Below are 20,844 nucleotides of genomic sequence, written 5' to 3'. Positions count from 1 at the left end.
TGTGTATATATATGACACAAAGTATATTATCGTCCTATTGACTTTATTATGAAAAAACTTCAGCACTCAAAACCAGCCCCATACAAGCCTGTTCGGGGTCTGTATTTCTATTGGCCTATATTTATTTTGGGGTCTGTAGAAAGTGCTATACTGTATATAAGGGCCCCTTCACACAAACGTATTTACATGCACAATACGTAGAGAATAGAACCCATTGATCCCAATGGGTTAATTACCACATTTACACAAAAATTGCAGAATGCTCTATTTTGCACATATTGTTCACACCAAGGGACCCCATTGATACCTAAAGAAGGTGCATAAATCTGCACAAAATACACGTGCAAATGCTCAATACACTACACAATTATGTGGAAAAAAAGCATTCTAGCCCACCCTTCTTTCTAGCCCTGCCCTCTCTTTCCTTTTTATGGGGAAATCCCTCAAGGATCCCCCCTATCCCGCTCTCTCTCCCCGGTATGGGTGAATTCCTCAGGGATCCCCTCTAGCCCACTCTCTTTCTCTCCCTGCTATGGGTAAATCCCTCAGGGATCGCTTCTAGCCTCGCTCTATCTTTCTCCCTACTATGGGGAAATCCCAAAGCCCCGAGGGGCTTCATCTCTCTCTCTTCCTTAAGCAGCAGCACTTTTTTTAAGCAACATGCTGCTCCCAATCATGTGAATGCACAATTTTCATGCCAATTAAAACTCGGGACTTCTGTGCGGAAAAATCTCCCGTTCACGCAATTTTGTTTACGCAGTTAGCCACTTTCTTGTGTGACTAACTTCTGCGCAATTTGCATGCTCATGTGAATAAGCCCATGCAGCGTATGGGAAAGACTGAAGGTCCTCGTTTGAATGAACCAACAACGTATCTACTCTAAACAGAATACACAAGTGAATGAGCTAACGATGACGTCACTCGCTCGCTCAAACGATAAATGGGCTTGTCTAAAAGCACCCTCATGCATAGGGCCATTAGCAGAGAACCCGTAAGTGCGCTATGACACATTCGGTCTCCTCCGTGCCCACAGGTCTGGCTCCGCCATGCGATAGACACATTGCAGCAGTTGGTAATTGCATTGATCAGATTTGCACTTTCACGCTCCGGTGTCGCTTTCCAATGAATGAAAGATCCTGATGGATACAGATGTCCCTGGTGTCCTGATGGCATCTCTGCCCGCTCACTTCACCCTTCAACGAACAGCTGTGTGATTCAGCTTTGCAGTCCTCAGCATGTCAGTCCCTCTACCCTCCCCTGTATGTGTGGGAGCTGGGCTGGCTGTACTAGGGGGTGTGATAGCTGACATACCCACATCAGGATCTGCAACTGCACACAGAGCTAGAAGAACTTCACACACTGACACAACACCGCTGCTGCAGCTGCGCTGGTAATGTAGGAGATTTCTGGGGCTCCATCAATACTTGGCACTTTAGTATTTTCCATTCTTCTTATTTTTGTCAGATGTTGCAGAGCTGAGTTTGTCATTTGGCACTGGTGATATATCTTAAGGTGTTATCGGTAGTTTTGCAGGTAAACTTTGTGTGTCATCTGCAGCGCTAAAGAGATAAATGACCAATACAGCTCTGCTACGTTAATTGATGCAGTGGATGTTTTATAGTAATACTTTAACATGAGTTAATTAGGAAATCTGAGTTTGATTTTATGTGTCAGTATCAATATTATAGTTTATATCTTTCTCTATTGTCAGTAGTCATGTCATAAACATATCATTATAGTCATCTGTTTCATCTATGTAGTATCCGCTACAAGTATCAATATATATGCATGTATCATTATTGCATTATCGTCAACTGTCATGTCATAAATATATCATTATACTCATCTGCCTTATCTATGTAATATCAGCTGCCAGTATTTATATATATGCATGTATTATTATTGCATTATTGTCAAATATCAGAGTCATGCTATATGCACATATCTTCATTGTCAGATATCATAAATATTGTTATTCTCAGTGCCAGTCTATATACATATCCCATATCTTGCTGTATAGTATTGATGTAACTGCATTTGTCCTAGTCGACTGCCATCATCTTACTATGTGCAGAGTTAAAAATGTATGAATCTTTGATGTCAACTATCAGTGTCAATGTACATGTCAATATTGTCACCTCCCAGCCTCATACTGCATGCATCTGTTTTGACTGGCAACTGATGACATGACTATATCTGCAGCGTATGGGCATATGCTAACAGTCAATATAGGGTTGTCAGTTCAGTCACAGTTTAGTTCTGATGACTTGTGATAGGGGACTGTAGGATGAATATTAAAGGGATATTCCTATCTTTGACATTTCTAGTATAGGATATGCCTAAATGTCTAATTGATGCAGATTCCGACTCTGGTCTCCACACCTATTGCCAGAATGTGGGTCCCCTGACCATGTCTTAGCTTGCTGCCTTGGTTGGGATTACAGAAGCAGCCAAAGTAACTATTCTATGCTACTTCTGTAATTCTGGCCAATGGTGGCCACGGCATTGAGGCTGGTATTCGTTTCTCAGCCATATTAAGAGGAGATGGGAATATGTTAATAATGACGGATTTCAGGTGAATCCTATAGTGATCCAGGTTGAGTCTAGTTGAACTGTGGGAAGTGGTGGCATTACAATGCACCTGTATTAGGGTGCTTTTACAAATGCATCAGGGTTCCCGCTTTCCTGCTCCGTTCGGGGAGCAGCAAAGGAAAATCCCTGTGGCCAAAAGCCTCTGTCTTAGGATGGAACCGAACAGCGCCGAACGGACCCATTGACTATAACGGGGTCAGTTTGCTTTCCGCCCAGTTGCTTGGCTTTTACATGCAGTGATTTCTCTTCCGGTATTTTGTGCCGAATCTGCAGCGGAACGTCCGACCGGATGTTCCAATGCAGATGTGAAACCACCCTTACTATTGCCGGTCCCTGAAATCAGCCTTGGTCCTAAATGGGTTGAATGAATGTAGAAAAACATAGCTGCATTAGAAGTGGGGCCACTTTTGCCCATGTGGCTGTGCTTGGTATTGCAACACATCAGCATTGAGATCAATAGTTGTCACCCTGTATCTGGAAGAAGCTATGTTTTTCTAATCTCCTACAACTTCTTACATTTTTGTATACCCTTTTTGGCGTCTATTTATGTATCTTCATATCCTTTTTATATAGATCCAGAACACTTGGAAACTTTTTGACTTATTAATGTACAGCAAAGATGTGAAAGTTTTGGAAGTATCGAATGTCTTAGCAGTCATTTGATTTTTTCATTTCTAGTAAAAATATTCTTATTAATTATTAGTCCTAGTAATAAGAGCTGGGATCTGATTGGTTCCTAGAAAGTATACCTGTATTTCTTGCCTGAACTAGTTTTTATACATGATAACCATTGACAATACATTACTATAGGGTAGCTATAGTAACAGTGTTGACTAGTGATTTCACTTCTATCACATATTGAGAAACCTAGATAGAACTGCTGGATTATGGTGCAACCCTCTAAAAAAAACTTATTGAAGAACCAGTTAGGATACAAATCCACCACATAGAAATGATGAACCAAATCAAAGTGGACTAGGCAGCTGTTGAGATTTTCTCCGATCTTAAAGTTTTGACCTCCCAGACTGCTATGAGTAAGTTTGTGACATACATTTGTACCATTTCCCCTCATGTCAAGAAATAAATGGGGCGCGAATAGCATCTCCATGGAGACTCCGCCCACTTGTATTGTCACTTTTCAGATTTGGTGAGTAAAAGGAAAAGTTGCTAAATATGGTCCAAAAAAGAAGTGGTCATGTGACCGCTGGACATCACATCATTCACAGCCATGGGGTTTAAGAAAGGGGAGATTTTAGGAAAATAATAGGGGAGATATTAGGAAATCCCTTATTTTTATTGAAGCAACTTTTTGAATTACAAGGAGTTATCAGAGTATTTCTGGACGCCCCTTTAAGTTCCTTTTGAGTAGCATTCGTCAGCCCTGAGTCAGTAACATCTCATTATATCAATCTGTCGACTATAGAATACTATATGTATGCTATGTTGAGAAGACTTTCTGCATCCCCATGTACTATATGTCATTGTGACATCTTCAGCTTTGATGCAGTCATTTATGTGAGGGTTCGTTAGGGAGACATTAATGAGCTCTGGTAACTGAGAGGAGTTTTATAGATCAGCACCTGCTTGTGAAATAATGAGTATTCATCCATTTGCCTGGATATACACTCTTCCTGGAAGACATGGGGAATCAGGTTACGAATCCGCTGTGATTTATGCAGAACGGTTCAGCCAGACGGCAGCACAAAAACTTGGAGGGTTTCCAGAAGTGTCTTCATTTGCATTTGATGATGTCATCATTAGATCATCATGTAGTCCAAGGCACTGACATCATGACCTAAAATAAGATAGAATCAACTAGTTAACCATGGCAATGTGCAGGTGTCACCTAATCGGGAGGGGTAACCTTAGGGAGAGCACCAAGAAGGTGAGTGAGGAGACTTACAAGGCTTGATAAAATATAAGGTCCTAGTTACAATTCGTACCACTGGTTTGAGACTTACTTTTCACACCACATTCTTAGGCTTCATTCACATGAATGCGTGTTTTCACGCTAGCCGCACATGCCTGAAGAATAGCCACGTTCGAGTCCCGAGATTAATTTGCATTTTCTCGTCGATTCACATTGGGCGTATCGCGGGAAAAATTCCTTTGGTCGGTAGGATGACTTCTATTAACTTAAACAGCTTAAATAGAGCTAGCTGTCTTCTTTTCCAAGCGCCGGACGCAGGTAAACTTCCTCCCCCTCCCTTTTTTTTTTTTTTAGCTCTCATAGGAGTCTATAGGAGGTTCCTATCTTTTTCGTCAAAAAATAGGTCGGTGATTTGACATTTTGACAACGCGATTTTTTCACGCGCCTGAAAATTGCCCATGTGAATGAATGCATTGGAATCCAATGCTTCACGTGGTCATGATTTTCTGCCGACGGTTTATCACGGCAAAATAGATGCATAAAACCGTTCTTGTGAATGAGGCCTTAGCAGGCCAGCTAATCCCTGACGGTCATTATGAATGCACATTCCGTTTTTAATGAGGCTGTCCTCACTTACGACCCATCGTTTACTTACAGATTGTTGCTCCCTGTAGCAGCCTCAGTAAAAACCTCTGAGTCCCTGAAGGGCGCACCAAGAGCCCCCGTAAAAGTCTATTTGAGGTGTGCAAATGCATGCACTATACGCAAGGAGATGCGTGAACCACTGTGCAATTCTGCCTTGAAAAAGAACACATCTGAACCTCATTAGATGAATTAGCTATTTAAATTGGGGCGTGGTTATGTCCCATCCGCATAAAACCATACCTTGCACAAGACATGCACACAAAAAAGACTCATTACAGGGCAAAAATGTTGCGCTGAAGCACGCAAAGGCGCATGCACCCATGTGAAGCCGCTCTAAAAGAGCTTGCTGGTTAGCTGCATATCTCTCCTTGTGAACATGGTGCAGCTGACCAGTGATTGTTGGCATTCATCTCCATGAAGACAATCAGCTGGCGCATGTGAACGATTGCCGATCGGCATGCTTTGGCGATCTGTGCTCCTTACAACTAACCGCTTCTCGGCCAGTCTATGAGCGCCCTGACACACCTCGTTTACCGTCCCCTCGGTAGAATATTAATTGATATAGAAAGGTTTGTTGTTTGCTCAGGTTCAATATTCCAAAGCTTTTAAGAGAACCTGGGACAGATTTACTGAAAAGCACTTAATTGCTTCACCTGCAGAATAAGCGCAGCGTGGCGTTGGCAGGACGGACTCCTAATGAACACTGCATAATTTTGCCTCTTACCTGTTTACGGTTGAGCTCTCCCATTATAGAGATGAACATTACATTTCACTTGTGGTAAATAATGGCTTTACTGTAAAACCAGCCTAGGTTACTGGATGAAAAAGCAAAATTGGAACAGGACGCAATGTGAGCAGCGCCGGAGCGCCTGCTGGGAGCCGTGCATTAGGGTTAGCAGGTCAGTCATTTAAAGCAAGGCAGCATGAGTGCAATATACAGGGGGGCAAAGAAATCACAATACAACTAGAAGAATGATAGGCATACCTGTTACAGGAAATGTTGGAAGCAGACCTACGCATTTCGTGACTTTTCCGTGTTCTGTGTTGTTTGGTGATTTAGGCTGACATAACTTTTTTTGGTTCAAACACCTTTCGTAGCTTCCTGCAGAGTACAATCTGGAGGTGTGAGATTGGGTGACCATGGGGGCCGTATAGCACTGAGGATTAATTTATCCCCAAAACGGTCCAGCAATATCCTGATGGGAAAGAGAACAGTCCAATCAAGGAACACAAAATCACTCCAGAATATTGACCCCCCCCCCTCTTCTGATGCCATCGAAGAAGATATATATCTGCTTTGTGCTTTAGGGCAAAAACACGTGGCCATAGGCGCAACTATGCTCGCCGGTACAGAGGGTAAGTGCGCATGAATGCTTTTTTTTCCCTTGGAGTATTCACACTCCGCACTATAGTAGGTTGGCATAAAACAGCAGGAACATACGTCCTGCCCTGTCTTTCCCGCACGTAGTATTAACGGGCAAGGATACCATTAACAATAGCATTGAAATCAATGGTTTTGTTTCGTCCCGCCATGCAGCCGTGATGAGCAATGGGTTCATCACATTTACAAACTTTGCGTGCGCATTTCGGTTGCACAACAATATATTAAATATGCTCTATCTTTCTGCATATTTGCGCTCCAAAGGTCCCATAGAAGTCGATGGTGGGTGCGCAAATCTGCACGCAATACCCGCTGAGATGCGTGATACGCCGCATTATTGCACTGGAAAAAGAACACATCTGCAACTAATTAGCCATTTCAATTGGTGTGTTTGCTGCGCACAAATGTATATGGCATGAGGGCAGAAAAAGTACAGTACTATATGCCAATCCATGCGCAAAAAAGCCCTGTTCAGTGCACAAATACATTGCACTGAAGTATGTATAATTACGCTTACGCCCGTGTGAAGTCACCCTTCAGGCCCATTTATAATGGATGAATGTTGGGCAAACGATGCCCAACACTTGTCCCTGCACATACTCGCTCTTGAGCTGCTGCGCAAGAGCTGCTCAGAGAGCTGCCAGCAGGGGGCCGGGCAGGCTGCAGGAGATTTCACTCATCGCGCTCCCCCACCCCTCTCCATTGACTTAACATAGCGGCCGTTCAGTACTGAACAGCTGCTGTTTATACTCATCATTCATCGTTCAGGATTTTATGCAGCGTAAAAGGTTTGTACTAGGTTTTTTTGTACACATTGTACACATGTCCGCATTTCATACTGCACTGGAGTTGGGGATCTCTGCACTACCCCATACTATGTGAGTAGCGTGCCATCAATGCAAAGCGAATGGCAACAACCATGCTACACAAATAGTTTGGTGATCATTACTATTAATGTAGAGTGTTGGCAGTCCAGCAGACAAATGATACATGTGTGCATACATTTACCCGCATATACATACATGTATACACACTGTCGGACTGGGCTGCCCTAAAGTCCACTAATATAATTCATTTCTGTAACATGAAAATATTACCTGTCTGAGCTGCTCTATGCTGCGTATCTGTATGTAGGGCAGCGGGTGCATTGTTCATGAGGCGGGTGAGAGGCTGGGGGCCCAATCCTGGTTAAGGGCCCATTGGGGAGTCACTTGTTCCTCAATGGGCCAGGCCAAGCCTGTTTGACACACATGTATATATACATACTGTAACACATATATACACATTCTGGGTTTCTTTCACCGAGGGGTTGGGTACAGCAGGGCAGAGTTGTTCCAGTATAAAGTTCTTCTCCTCACACATTTCGCCAACTATTGCGTGTATGTGATGCTGTCTGTACATGAGCCAGGCAGGACAACAATGATGGGAGGCTGGCAATGGGGGTTGTGTCCCTACTGGGGGACTCATGGAATGGCCGTTCGGACATACCTTCAACTCAGATATGTTGCTCGAACTTAACTATATTCCGAAATCACAACTCGAACTCAGGCTGTTTTTGGAACTGATGGACAAGTGGAACCAGCCGACAGCGATGGCGTTGTTTTGCTGAGGCGGGTGGGCGGCACTGGGCCTAAAGCTGAGACGAGGACATTTCACAAAGTACGCTTGTCGCGGTGGGGCGCCCCCAATAGCCTGTAGGGTGAGTTCCAAACCTGACTTTCAAAAAACGCACAAAACACTTCTCTCTGCTCCCGCTCACGCCACCTGACCCCCATAGGGAGATGAATGTAGGACGACCAAAACAATATGTTCACATTGCTCAACCACCTGATTCCACCTGTCCAATCAGCTGGCTCGACACTTGAACAAAACTTTTACAAATGGTTAACAAAAAATTAACCATTTGGTCACCACGTGGCACCATTTTCCCACTAATACCTCTTAGCGGGGGCCCGGATACCACAACTCTACATAGAGGGGCTACTCTTTTACATACATCCCCCCTTTAATCTTGATCATCCTGATTAGGCTTTACAACAATTTCTTTCACACAATAACTTTTCAAACACAAACACAAAGCAAAGAAAAAACAGAAAAGTCTGGCTTAGTCTGTGTCCTTCTTAAAATCCATAGAGGTCCTCATAGGAGTTGGACACAACCAGACCCCATACACATTCAGGGTCGGATTAGGGCTCAGTTCCAAAGCCCCAAATTCATGGCACTGGCAAGGCACCTCAAGGAGTTGTGTACACACATTGTTGGAGCATAGTGTGGTGCAGAGTGTGAAGGCAGCAGACATGTAGTCCTAAGCCATCACTCATGACCTAAAGGTTGCAAGTTCAATCCCTGCATGGTTCAGGTCACCAGCTCAAGGTTGACTCATCCTTCTGAGGTTGGTCAAATGAGTACCCAGCTTGGTAGGGGGTAATAAATTACCTGAAAGCGCTGCGAAACAAGTTGGCAATATACAAATAAGATTTATTTTAATTTAGTAGACGACATTAGTGTCGTAGGAGGAGGTATCGATTGCGACAGGCAAAGTGGTCACAAAGCTCTGGGGCTGGGCAAACAGCCTTGTGGACCATACCCAGTTCAGCTGCACTTATCTGCTGGCAGATCCCATTCCTCCTTCACTAGGTTTTGACCCTCAGACATCCCTGGTCTCTCTATGGCAGTGATCCCAGTACGCTGGTGAAGAAAACAATTTCCTCATCCTGCAGGTCTCGCAAGTCTGAGGAAAGTTGTTTGTGGGCAATTGAAGTCTAACACATAAATATCACGTCCCATTCTGTTTGTGATGCCAAGATCTAAACAGGTAGTCGCACGAGGGGCAGGCAATGGGGGTAGTGTCTCTATTGAGGGTCTCAGGGAATGGCCATATGGAACCAGGTGACAGCCATGGTGATATTTTGTTGAGGCAGCTGGGTAGCAGTAGGCCTTAGGCTTAGACTAGGACAGTCCACAATGTACACTTAGTACTGTGGTGCACCTCCAATAGTCCATAGCGCCTTTTCCAAACTGGACTTTCAGAGAGCACAATAAACACCTCTTCTTCTGCTCCAACTTGCGCCACCTGACCTCTCACAGTAAGATACACGTAGAACGACCAAAACAACATTTGTATTAACTATTTGGCCTCTAGGTGGTGCCGTCTACCTCTTAGCAGGGCTCAGATACCACAACTGTACATAGAAGGGCTACTCCTCTACAAAAGCACCATAGCGGAGTCCTCTAAAGTGCAAGAGGCCCTTTGTACAGTAGCTACTGCGAGATGTGAACCCTGAATCAGTGAGCCTTCTATTAAAGGGTTTGTCCAGTTGTAAACCATCGATGGCCCATTGATGGTCCTGCCAGCCGACTGTTTGCCGAGCTGGTGTTCTTGTGCACTGAGCTGATTTTGTCAAGTAGCAGACAGCTCCGCTCTCACTGCAGTGGTCAGGCTTGGTATTACACACAAATTTCCCATTGATGTGAATAAGTGTATCGAGTTGTACCACAGCAGCAGAAACAGAGCTGTCTGCTTCCAGCAGAAATTAGCTCAATGTATGAACGCACTGACCCTCCAATGCAGATGTGAACAAGTCTAACTTGGAATCCCCAAATAAAGTTGCAATGGGAACAAATGTTCTCATCTATTTGCAATCTTCATTGTAACCACAGTCCCAGCATCACAGATAAAGTCAGTCTGAGATATATCATAAAACTCCTCGGTTTCCTATGTGTACCCAGGACTCCCAATTGTCACATGCCATTTATAGTACCGCTGTTCCCTAATGTGGCACTAAGAACTTTGGACCCCATCAGGGCCTGCGTGTGATTAGAACCCCTGCACCTCTTCTAGTTCTGACATTGGAGTGCAGGCTGTAATCATTATTTCTGCTGCTTTTTTTTTAAAGTGAAGTCAGCTTGTATTCCAAAACCAAAAGACCTCAAAAAGACCTCAAAAAGTTCTGTCACATTTCACTGCTCAGCGAAGACAGAACATTGTGTCTCTCTGCTTGTTTGGGAGGGAAATAATGAGAGCAATGACAATGCTTATATCTATAACTGTTTATCGGGGCTTTAATCTGCTTTTTGTATAGCGCCAATTAGATTGAGCGCAAAATGTTCAATTATTCTACCATCTGGAAGCGCTTTATAATAGGAATACAGCCGAGGAGATCGAAAGTCTCAACCTGGGAGTTACGGTTAATGGTTCCATCAAATTGGTCCTCAGAATATGAGATTGATTGCTGTTATGCCAAAAGGAATGACGGCGTGTATGACAGATATATTCTGAATGGCTGCGGAACTTGGCAAGCATTGGGAGAAGGGAAGGCCACTGCCAAGGGAGGCTGAGAACTTTGGGCGGCTTTAGATGAGCGTATTCGCAAATATGCACGTTTCGGCGCAACATGCGTATTTGCACAGTTAAGAAGTTGATTTGTGCGCATAGAACTTTACCCTTTTGCGCATGCAGGGCCTATTCATATGTTCGTGCGGCATCCACCGACCTGATTTAAAAGGCTATTTAGCTTAGTGAGGTCAAGATGTGTTCTTTTCTCCACGGTTTTCTGCAGCGTATTGCACATGAATTTGCGCACCTCCCATAGACCTCTATGGAGGTCTGTGGTGCGTAAAACACAGAAAGATAGATTAGGTCCTATTTTTTTGCACCGACGAAAACAATGAGCGCAAAAAAAGAAAGATAAAATTTACCCATTGAAACCCATGAATTAAAGGTGCTGGGCTCTAATTGAGGCCACGGGCTTTGTAGGAGCTTCTATTGGTACCGTGTTTCCCTGAAAATAAGACACTGTCTGATTTTTCCCTCAGAAAGAGCAGTGTGTCTTATTTTCAGGGGGGGCTTATACTCAGCTGGTCCGTGGTGCCCTGATGCTTCCTGATGCTCTTCAGCGGCATTACGATAAACTGCGTCCTCCTCTTTTAACAGCTGAGCTTCTGCTGGTGATGGGGCTTTGAATACCCTGCCTCCAGCAAATCTAACGCTAGCAGCCAATCACAGCTGGCGCTTGATGAGCCAATCACAGCGCTCGCTGCTGGAGGCGGGGTATTCAAAGCCCCATCACCAGCAGAAGCTGAGATACCAGACGGGGAGGACTCAGCAGTTTGCCGCAGCGCCGACGGAGAACATCCGGACGCCGTGGATCAAGTGAGTATTGATTTTTTTCTGGGGGAGCACATTAGCTAGGTCCTATTTTCGAGGGAGGTCTTATATTTCAAGCTTCCTCCGAAAACCTAGTAGGTCTTACTATCGGGATAGGACCTATTTTTGGGGAAACACAGTAGTATTGCAGTATATTGTAGAAACAATCCAACAACCAAAAGAGAGCTAAAAATGTGATATTGAGGCCTCACTAGGCCATCGCCCATTTCCCCTCCCTCCCCATCGCAGGCTCACCTCTTGTTCCTCCCCGCTTGCAATGGGCGGTGAGGGACGGGGGTGGAGCGAAGTGCTGGTTCGCCCCACCTCCTCCCATTGATGGCTATGGACAAGGGGCGGGCACTTAGCTCTGCCCACATCCCAGCCCTTGTTCATAGCCATCAATGGGAGGAGGCAGGATGGACCATCGCTTAGCTCCGCCTCTGTCCCGCCCACTCCCATTGCACAGAACGAGCAGGGAGGAACAAGGGATGAACCTGCATTGGGAAGGGGGAGGAGAACAGAGGGAGGGAGTTTAGCAGCCGCGCTGCTAAACTCGCTCCCACCTACTGCCGCTCCCATGGAAGGAGCCCATGCAGCGACCGACGTATTTTACATCTCAGAAATGCGCCCATGTGATTTGATGCATTAGAATCAGCTGCGTGTTATGCGTTATCCAGCTCCAATAGGAGTCTATGGAGACTCTTGCACTTCACGCACCAAAGATAGGTCAGGTCCTATCTCTTCTCGCAGCACGGACCTTAGGGTGCAAGTTTTTTGCGCATCTTAAATTCCTTCATCTGAACGTTTCTATAGGAAACTACTGGTTCTAATAGATGCAATTTTTTTCATATGCCTATCCTGCGTGAAAACGACTCCCGTGTAAAAGAGCCCTAAAAATGGAATAAAAAGTGATCATATGTACCCAAACATGGCAGCAATAAAAACTACAACTCAACTTTCAAAGTGACAGTGCTGTTACAGTGTTCAGTGAGGGAACTCCTTGTAACATCACATGATGTTACACGCAGCACGAACCTTCCCGGCGCACAGATGTCCTATCTTTTGAAGGTGTGAGTAGAAAAAGAATTGCAGCTTGTCGGGCGAGAAAAAACATGTCAATGTGCGGTGTTCAGCACATCGGACAGTACACGGACAGAATTTCCATGTACAGTCTGATGCGAGTTACGCTCGGGTGCAACTTTTAAAACACCCATGTGCATATATCCAAAAGATTTTTTATTTTTATTAACCCTTTCCAATCCACTGTCTGACGTCTGAAGACATTCTGATTATGGGGTGTACAGCTCCGATGTCGGAAGACATCCGGCAGGGTATTCTTACTGTATATTACTGTCCGTTCTGTTGTCAGGGGCCTCTCCAGCATGTCCCATACCGCAGTACTGGCTCTAGCCAGCAGATGGCGCGATTATATAATGTCAGAAAGAGAAAACCCCCTAGGAAATCCAGATTGGATTGCAAAGGGTTAAGGGCGCCCACCCACTGGCGTTTGCGATTTTCGTGCGTGAAAAACGCAGCGTTTTCGGCGCGTTTTTGCCGCGTTTTCGCGGCTTTTTCGCGCCTTTTCCATTAATTTCCATTGACATTCATGGGTGCATTAGGAGAAAAATAAGGACACATATGCAACTGACAGTTCCTATGTTAAAAATCGCAACGCACCGCAAAAAAAAACGCCAGTGGACAGGAGTACATTCAATTCTAATTGCTCTTGAGAAAAAATGCAAAACGCAAAGAAAAAAAAATCGCCAGTGGGTGGGCACCCTTAATAGTAAAACGTTAAAAAAATATATAAAAATAGTAGCGTTATAATTACACCCATAGAATAAAACGAATATGTTAGTTTTACTGCACTATGAACACTGCAAAAGCAAAAAAAAACATTGAAAAAGGAAACAATTGAGGGGGGGTTGCATTTTCACCACACTTAAAAATGTTAAATTTTCCAACACACCATATGGCGGCCCAGTAAATAATACTATTTGACCTGCAAAAATAAGCGTTTATACGGCTATGTCTACGGAAAAATAAAAAAGTTCTGGCTCTTCAAAATTAAGGATGAGAAAAGGCAAACCCCAAAATGTGCCTGGTAGTTAAAGGTTTAAACAGTACCATTAAAAACAACTTATTATGCAAATAACAAGTTGGCATACAGTGATATTTATAAACAAAAAAGGTTGAATATTTAACCCTCTCCAATCCACTGTCTGACGTCTAAAGGTTCTACAGCTCCGATGTTGGAAGACGTCCGTCGGGGGTTTCTCTTACTGTATATTGCCAGCCTCTCTGCTGTTGGAGCCTATCCAACGTGTCACCTCATGCAGTACTGGCTTTAGCCAGCAGATAGCGCCGTTGTATAATAGCAGAGAAAGAGTAAGCCCCCTAGGAAAACCAGGATACAAATTGGATTGGAAAGGGTTAAGAAGGAGACAAAAAAACGACAAAGCTAACAATAAAAACGTCTGTGTCAGGAAGAAGTTAAAGGGGTTGTCTCGAGGCAAGAGTGGAATTTTTTTTATTGCCCAGTCCCCCTTTTTAAGCATACATAACTATGCACACGTGTAAATGGGTTTTAAAGCTGGATTCTACTCACAGTTCTTGTCTTTCAGCAACTTATATCACGTTTCCCAAAGATGGCCGCCGGTTCTTTTCCCAAGGTGCACCGCGGGTTTCTCCCATGGTGCACTGCGCTTGCTGTAGCCCGACGTGCGCGCTCCCGAGACGCTACCAGCTGTGTCTCCCTGACAACCAGACGCCCCGCAGCCGCCGACCGGACCCCGGGATTGAACGCGGCCGACCACGGCACACAGTCACCCACCGCCAGGCAGCAGATAACCGGCGCTAGGCCCCGGCTCCCCCGCGCTAGGCCCCCGCTCCCCCGCGCTAGGCCCCTGACAACAGACGAAGGCTCCGGGGCCCAGCGGCAGTCCCCTCAAGACAGGTGAAGGTCCCGGGCCACAGCGGTAGGCCCCGTAGCCCAGCGCTAGGCTCCGGAGCCCAGCGCTAGGCTCCGGGGCCCAGCACTAGGCTCCGGAGCCCAGCGCTAGGCTCCGGGGCCCAGTGCTAGGCTCCGGAGCCCAGCGCTAGGCTCCGGGGCCCAGCGCTAGGACACCCGGAGGGGCCCACGCCTGTTAGTGACACATCACCCCCGACCCATCACTTACCTGGGCGGCTGGGCAGCTGGGCGGCTTCTCGGGACAGCTGGGCGGCTCAAGTTTCTGCACCTTTCTCTAAGAGAGGATGGTATAGAATGGCCGCTCCAGCGCGCTCCCGAGAAGTTACAGCTTGTCTGTGCAGAAGAGCTGTAGCGGCTAGCACACTGAAGCAGCTCGTGCTGAGAGCAGAAGAACAGACTGCGCAAGCGCGTCTAAAAAAGCAAGCTGCCGGCGAATTTAGACGGAGCCATGGAGACGAGGACGCTAGCAACGGAGCAGGTAAGTGAATAACTTCTGTATGGCTCATATTTAATGCACGATGTATATTACAAAGTGCATTAATATGGCCATACGGAAGTGTATAGACCCACTTGCTCCTGCGAGACAACCCCTTTAAGGACAGGGCTGTGGAATCTGAGTCAGAGTCCCATTTCGGTGGAATTGGGGTCGGATTGGTAGAAATTAACCGACTCCAACTCCAGTTGATAAAAACATGTCCTATAAATATATGTTCTATTCATATAAACCCCTATTTATCTACACCTCTTCCCGTGACATCTCTGCACCTTTCCTTCAAAACATCACCGACTGTCTGTCCGCTGTCTCTAACACTATGTCCTCTCTCTACCTAAAACTAAACCTCTCTAAAACTGACTTACTGGTATTTCCACCCTCCACTAACCGACCTCCTCCTGACATCTCCATCTCAGTGTGTGGCGCCACCATAACTCCTAGACAGCACGCCCGCTGCCTTGGGGTCATATTCATCTCCGATCTATCATTTACCCCCTACATCCAATCTCTCACCCGAACATGTCAGCTGCACTTCAAGAATATCACAAGAATCTGCTCTTTTCTCACCATAGACTCGCTAAAACCGCTTATTGTTGCCCTCATTCACTCCCGGCTCGATTATTGCAACTCGTTGCTGATCGGCCTCCCCTGCACCAGACTCTACCCTCTCCAATCCATCCTGAGTGCGGCAGCCAGGCTCATCTTCCTGTCCAGCCGCTACTCTGATGCCTCTGCCCTGTGCCGGTCACTGCACTGGCTGCCCGTTACATACAGAATTCAATTTAAACTCGCTACCTTCATCCACAAAACCCTCCACAGCGCAGCGCCCCCCTATATCGCCTCCCTTATCACAATTCATCACCCAGCCCGGGCTCTCTGGGTGATGATACGCACAGTGTATTACATATTTACAATTGAGGAAAGTTTTGTGTTCTGAAATTGTATGTCAATAAATACATTTCATGTTCTATCTAGCTTGTTTGTTTTATCATAAAACTGTCACAATACTTGCCAGTGGACTGATTAAGTATTTACTTCTCTGCTCATCTTGTCTGGTGTTGTTTTCAGTACCAATTAGTCTCTGATTTCTGTGCCTTTTCATGTGTGAACATTCGTATTTATGTATTTAGTATGTAGTTACATCTCCTGTGATGTAAAACGATTCTACATAGGCGCCGTGCATTTGTTGTTGATGGTGTCACAATGCAGATTCAGGATACGATGCAACAGAAAGAGTTACAAAAATATGCAATATTTATTCACGAATAAAGGAATGAAAATGAATAATGTTGTAATAACAAACAAATAGTAATATTTTAATGTGGATTTACCTGATTCTTACTACAGGTAACGTAATTCTAGGATTAACAATGCTCTATGCGCAATATGAAATAACAGTCAGGGCTCCTGCACACTTGCGGTTTTTTTCCACGTTTTTTCACGCGATATCACTGCGTTTTTTTTCACGCGATTGTCAATGGGACTTTCTAATGTTAAAAATGCATCGCAAGTTGGTGCTTTGCAATTTTTGCGCGATGCGTTTTTAATATTAGAAAGACCCATTGACAATCACGTGAAAAAAACACAGCGATAACGTGTGAAAAAACGCGCAAGAAAAATCCAAGTGTGCAGGAGCCCTACGCAGATAATAGTAACAATAATGATGAAAGAGATCACTCCTGTTAAATTGAAATAGAAATCACGCAGTCTATACTTTAAGGGATTAGCATGTTGCTACTAGCAACGCAGTTCACCTGAGACACAGCCTTCGAACTCCTGCTGATAAGTCTCTATTCCATAGGCTCACGTCCCTATGACACTATCTCAGGTCATACCAAGAGCACCAGTACAGTCCTACACAACAGGCCTGTTGTTTAACTGTTTGTGTCCCTATGTTGTGCACACTTTTTTTTGCCGAGGCCGGTCTCACTTACGACTCACTGATAAACTCCTCAGGGTCCTCTTTGGTCTTGGTTCATTGCTCTGTTTCACAGTCCCGTGCTCTCCCTGCCTCCAAGATGCCTCTTCTCCCTGGATCTTGGTGTTCACTCACACCCTACACCAGCAGCAACTCAAACAGTCCATCTCACATCAAGGAGTTCCAACTCCTGCTGCCTTTACCTAAATGAGAGCAGCAGCTACAGATTATTACATGTCTTCAGCAGCAGCAGCAGCTCCACTCAGTAGTTCGGTCTATACACGCAGTCTGTGGCGCAGCAGACATTCCTTTTCTATTGCTGTTATCATTTTACTACAAAGTTCCCAGGGAGCATTCTCAGTTCAGAGTGGCCATGTTGGTCCCCCATTGTGAAGCCCAGTACACCCTTTAGGGGAGTTCCTTACACACTGAAGGCATGCAGTGTGCCTGATCTCACATATACATTACTCATTCGCCTTAGGTCTTTCCCAATGCATAAAAATAATGCACACCACTCACAAAGCAGCAGAAATAACATGGGACCAGAGGTGGGGGTCAATCACATGGGGGGAGGGGTAATCTGGATCCAATTGACAGAATATAGATTAACCAATAAACCTAGTATGCTGCAGAAATCTTGATGTATTGTGCAGGTCAGGAAGGAAGTTTATTGCTGTTCTGTGTTAATGTGGCTCACTTTTAGGACCCAAAAATATAAATTCATAAAAATTAACTTTTAATAAATATTGCTTAAAAACCTTATGGACACACAAACAGCAAAAAATCCACTATCCGGTAGGGGATGTGAAATTGTATCATACAGTAACACTTCAAGGTCAGTATCGATCTTGGATGTTTTCTTTATTATGTCTTTTACGTCCAAAAGATAGCTCTTTTTTGGGGGGGTTTCTTGGTTTTAATGTTCCAAAAAACCTATGCATTTTTTCCGAACCTGAACATGATGTCGTAATCAGCCGGAATCTACATGCAACTCATATAGTCCAATATATAATAGACACGAGATGTTTTTATGTACAGAATAGACCTTGTAATTGCCCAGATGTTTTTATGTACAAAATAGACCTTGTAATTCCCCTACGCGTTTCGCCCACTGCGTGGGCTCCTCAGGGGCTCAAGTATCTCCTGGGATGATTCCCTGGAGAAAGGTTATCAGTCTGTATTGGACTATATGAGTTGCATGTAGATTCCGGCTGATTACGACATCATGTTCAGGTTCGGAAAAAATGCATAGGTTTTTTGGAACATTAAAACCAAGAACCCCCCCCCCCCCAAAAAGAGCTATCTTTTGGACGTAAAAGACATAATAAAGAAAACGTCCAAGATCGATACTGATCTTGAAGTGTTACTGTATGATACAATTTCACATCCCCTACCGGATAGTGGATTTTTTTTTTGTTTGTGTGTCCATAAGGTTTTTAAGCAATATTTATTAAATTTAATTTTTATGAATTTATATTTTTGGGTCCTAAAAGTGAACTTGATTAAGTAATTGGGACCTTACTGCCTCTGTGAATTGTGTTAATGTGATCACATATTGTATTTCAGGTTTGTGTTTAAGAAGAAGACATGGTTCTACAATGGATACTGGCAGCCTTACTTCATGGTGAGAAAAAAATCTATCTATCTCATATCTATCTATCTATCTATCTATCTATCTATCTATCTATCTATCTATCTATCTATCTATCTATCTCATATCTATCTAATATCTATCTATCCCATATCTATCTATCTGTCTATCTCACATCTATCTATCTATCTATCTAATATCTATCTATCTATCTATCTATCTATCTATCTATCTATCTATCTATCTATCTATCTATCTATCTATCTATCTATCTATCTCATATCGATCAATCTATCTCATATCTATTTCTCTATCCAAGCTGAACTTCCAGGCCCCGGAGCCTTTAGGTATGCCCCTGGTCTGAGTACTGGTTTTGCCAGACTACACAAGGCAATCTGTAACCATAAAAACATATAGGGGGACATTTATAAAGCCTCTTATGCCAGTCTCAGGCATAAAAAGTAGCAATTTTTTGCACAAGTGGAGACTTGCACAAAAAGTTGCAACTTTTCAGCTTTTTGCAGTGCACTTGCCACTTTTCTAAAAAGTGGGCAGTGCTTGGCAGGAGGGTTGGTCGCCACCCAAACTAACAGATTTATGCCAGAAACTGGTGCAAATTATACCAGAAATGTAAGCCCCGGTCAGACCTGGTATAGTTTCCGTGCATGGAGAAGCCAAGATGCACCTAATATATGAAGCGCCGTGCGCCTGCACTGGGGAAATCATATTAAGATCGACGTTTAAGATGCTGATGTTGATAAATTCACCCATAATTCTGCCTAAGAGCTGTATACCCAAATGGAAGACATTTTTAACTCCCTCCAGCTACAGCATGTTTAAAAAACCCTAAAAAATAGTAATTAAAAACAAAACCTTTTTTTACACACTTTTTCCTCTTTGTTTATAAAAAAATTAAAACCCACATGTCCGGTATCATCGCACCCGTAATGACCTGCGCAATAAAATGAACACAGTTTTTATCCTGCATGGCAAATGCTATGAAAGAGGGGAAAAAAAGAAAAAAATATAAGAAAAATACTTTTTTTTGTTCATTTCGCCTCCCAAAAAAGCAATACAATTGATCAAAAATGCCATATGTAACCCAAAATGGTACCAATAAAAACTACAGCTACAAAAAACAAGCCCTCACAGAGCTCCGTTGATGGAAAAATAAAAAACGTTAAGGGAATTTGAATGCAGTGATGCAGCGCAAAAATAAGTTACCAAAAAAAACTTTGTTATTTTGCAAAAGTAGAAAAAACTATTAATACTTCATGATTAACGCTGTTAAAAAATGAATAAATAGCAGAATTGATGTTTTTTTTCTCTCCCTGCCCTCCAAAATTTTTTTATAGAAGTTATACAATGCATTATATGTTTGTAAAGTTTTTTTTTTTTCTCATCCTAGCTATTTCGGAACAGTTAAAAACACGGTTGCAAAAGTATACACACCCTTTATTGAACTCGTAGGCCCAATGTCCATGTGTGGATTTTAATTATAAAATCCGCGCGTGTCTCACACGCAGGTGATCCGCAGCTCTTGAAGCCCATAGGGATGCTTTAGCATCCACGGGGTCATTTGAAGCATGCGGATGTAATTTTTTCCCGGCGTGCGGATCGTACGTGGATGAAGAAATCGCAGCATACTCCATTTTGTCTGTGGATCCTGCAGGACGGCTTCCATTGAAGTCGATGGAAGCCGTCATATCCGCGGCACAGCCACAGCTGTCATTGTGGCTGTGCTGCGGATCTGCAGGAAAGCAGGACATTCAAAAACAAAAAAGCATTGCACATGCACAAGTCGCCGGCACGTCTGGATACATCCGCGTGCTGAAGATCCGGATGGCGCAGAGGAGATCCGCGCTGGAGCTGGACAGGTAAAAACAACTTTTTTTCCCCAATATCCGCGGGCACGACTGGATTCCGCTGCGGGATTCAGCAGTGGGATCCGTACATGCAAGTGGACATTGGGCCTAATATGATAACTCAGGTTCTGTTTGTCTAAAGTTACATTGAAAAATCCAAATCCATTCTGCGTGAAACATCTCATCAATGGTAGACGGGGGTAAATACTTTTTCACAGCACTGTAGCTCGGAACAATATGAGAGGGGAAGCTGCTGAGATCTGGGGTATGGTAAAAGATCTGAAGACTCCATATAGAGATGCTGTAAATTGATTGCTCCAACCTGTGGCTCTCCAGCTGTTCCAAGACTACAACTCCCAGCATGCCCCGAGA

The 20,844-nt window shown here is 44.1% G+C and overlaps 1 protein-coding gene across 1 annotated transcript in view; it reads left to right on the top strand.

Moving 5' to 3' along the window:
• The first annotated feature begins 1,345 nt into the window (after positions 1 to 1,345).
• Positions 1,346 to 20,844, top strand: part of LEPR (leptin receptor) — a 78,177-nt gene continuing 58,678 nt past the window's right edge. The window contains exons 1-2 of the mRNA XM_066597674.1: positions 1,346 to 1,390; positions 18,583 to 18,640. Of these exons, the coding sequence (XP_066453771.1) occupies positions 18,604 to 18,640 (37 nt within the window). The 5' untranslated portion in view covers positions 1,346 to 1,390; positions 18,583 to 18,603. The remainder of the gene's footprint in view (positions 1,391 to 18,582; positions 18,641 to 20,844) is intronic.

This window comes from Eleutherodactylus coqui, chromosome 3 (genome assembly GCF_035609145.1).
Source record: "Eleutherodactylus coqui strain aEleCoq1 chromosome 3, aEleCoq1.hap1, whole genome shotgun sequence".
Classification (NCBI taxonomy): domain Eukaryota; kingdom Metazoa; phylum Chordata; class Amphibia; order Anura; family Eleutherodactylidae; genus Eleutherodactylus; species Eleutherodactylus coqui.
The sequence above is the reverse complement of the archived record's forward strand: the minus strand, read 5'-3'. Positions and strand labels throughout refer to the sequence as shown.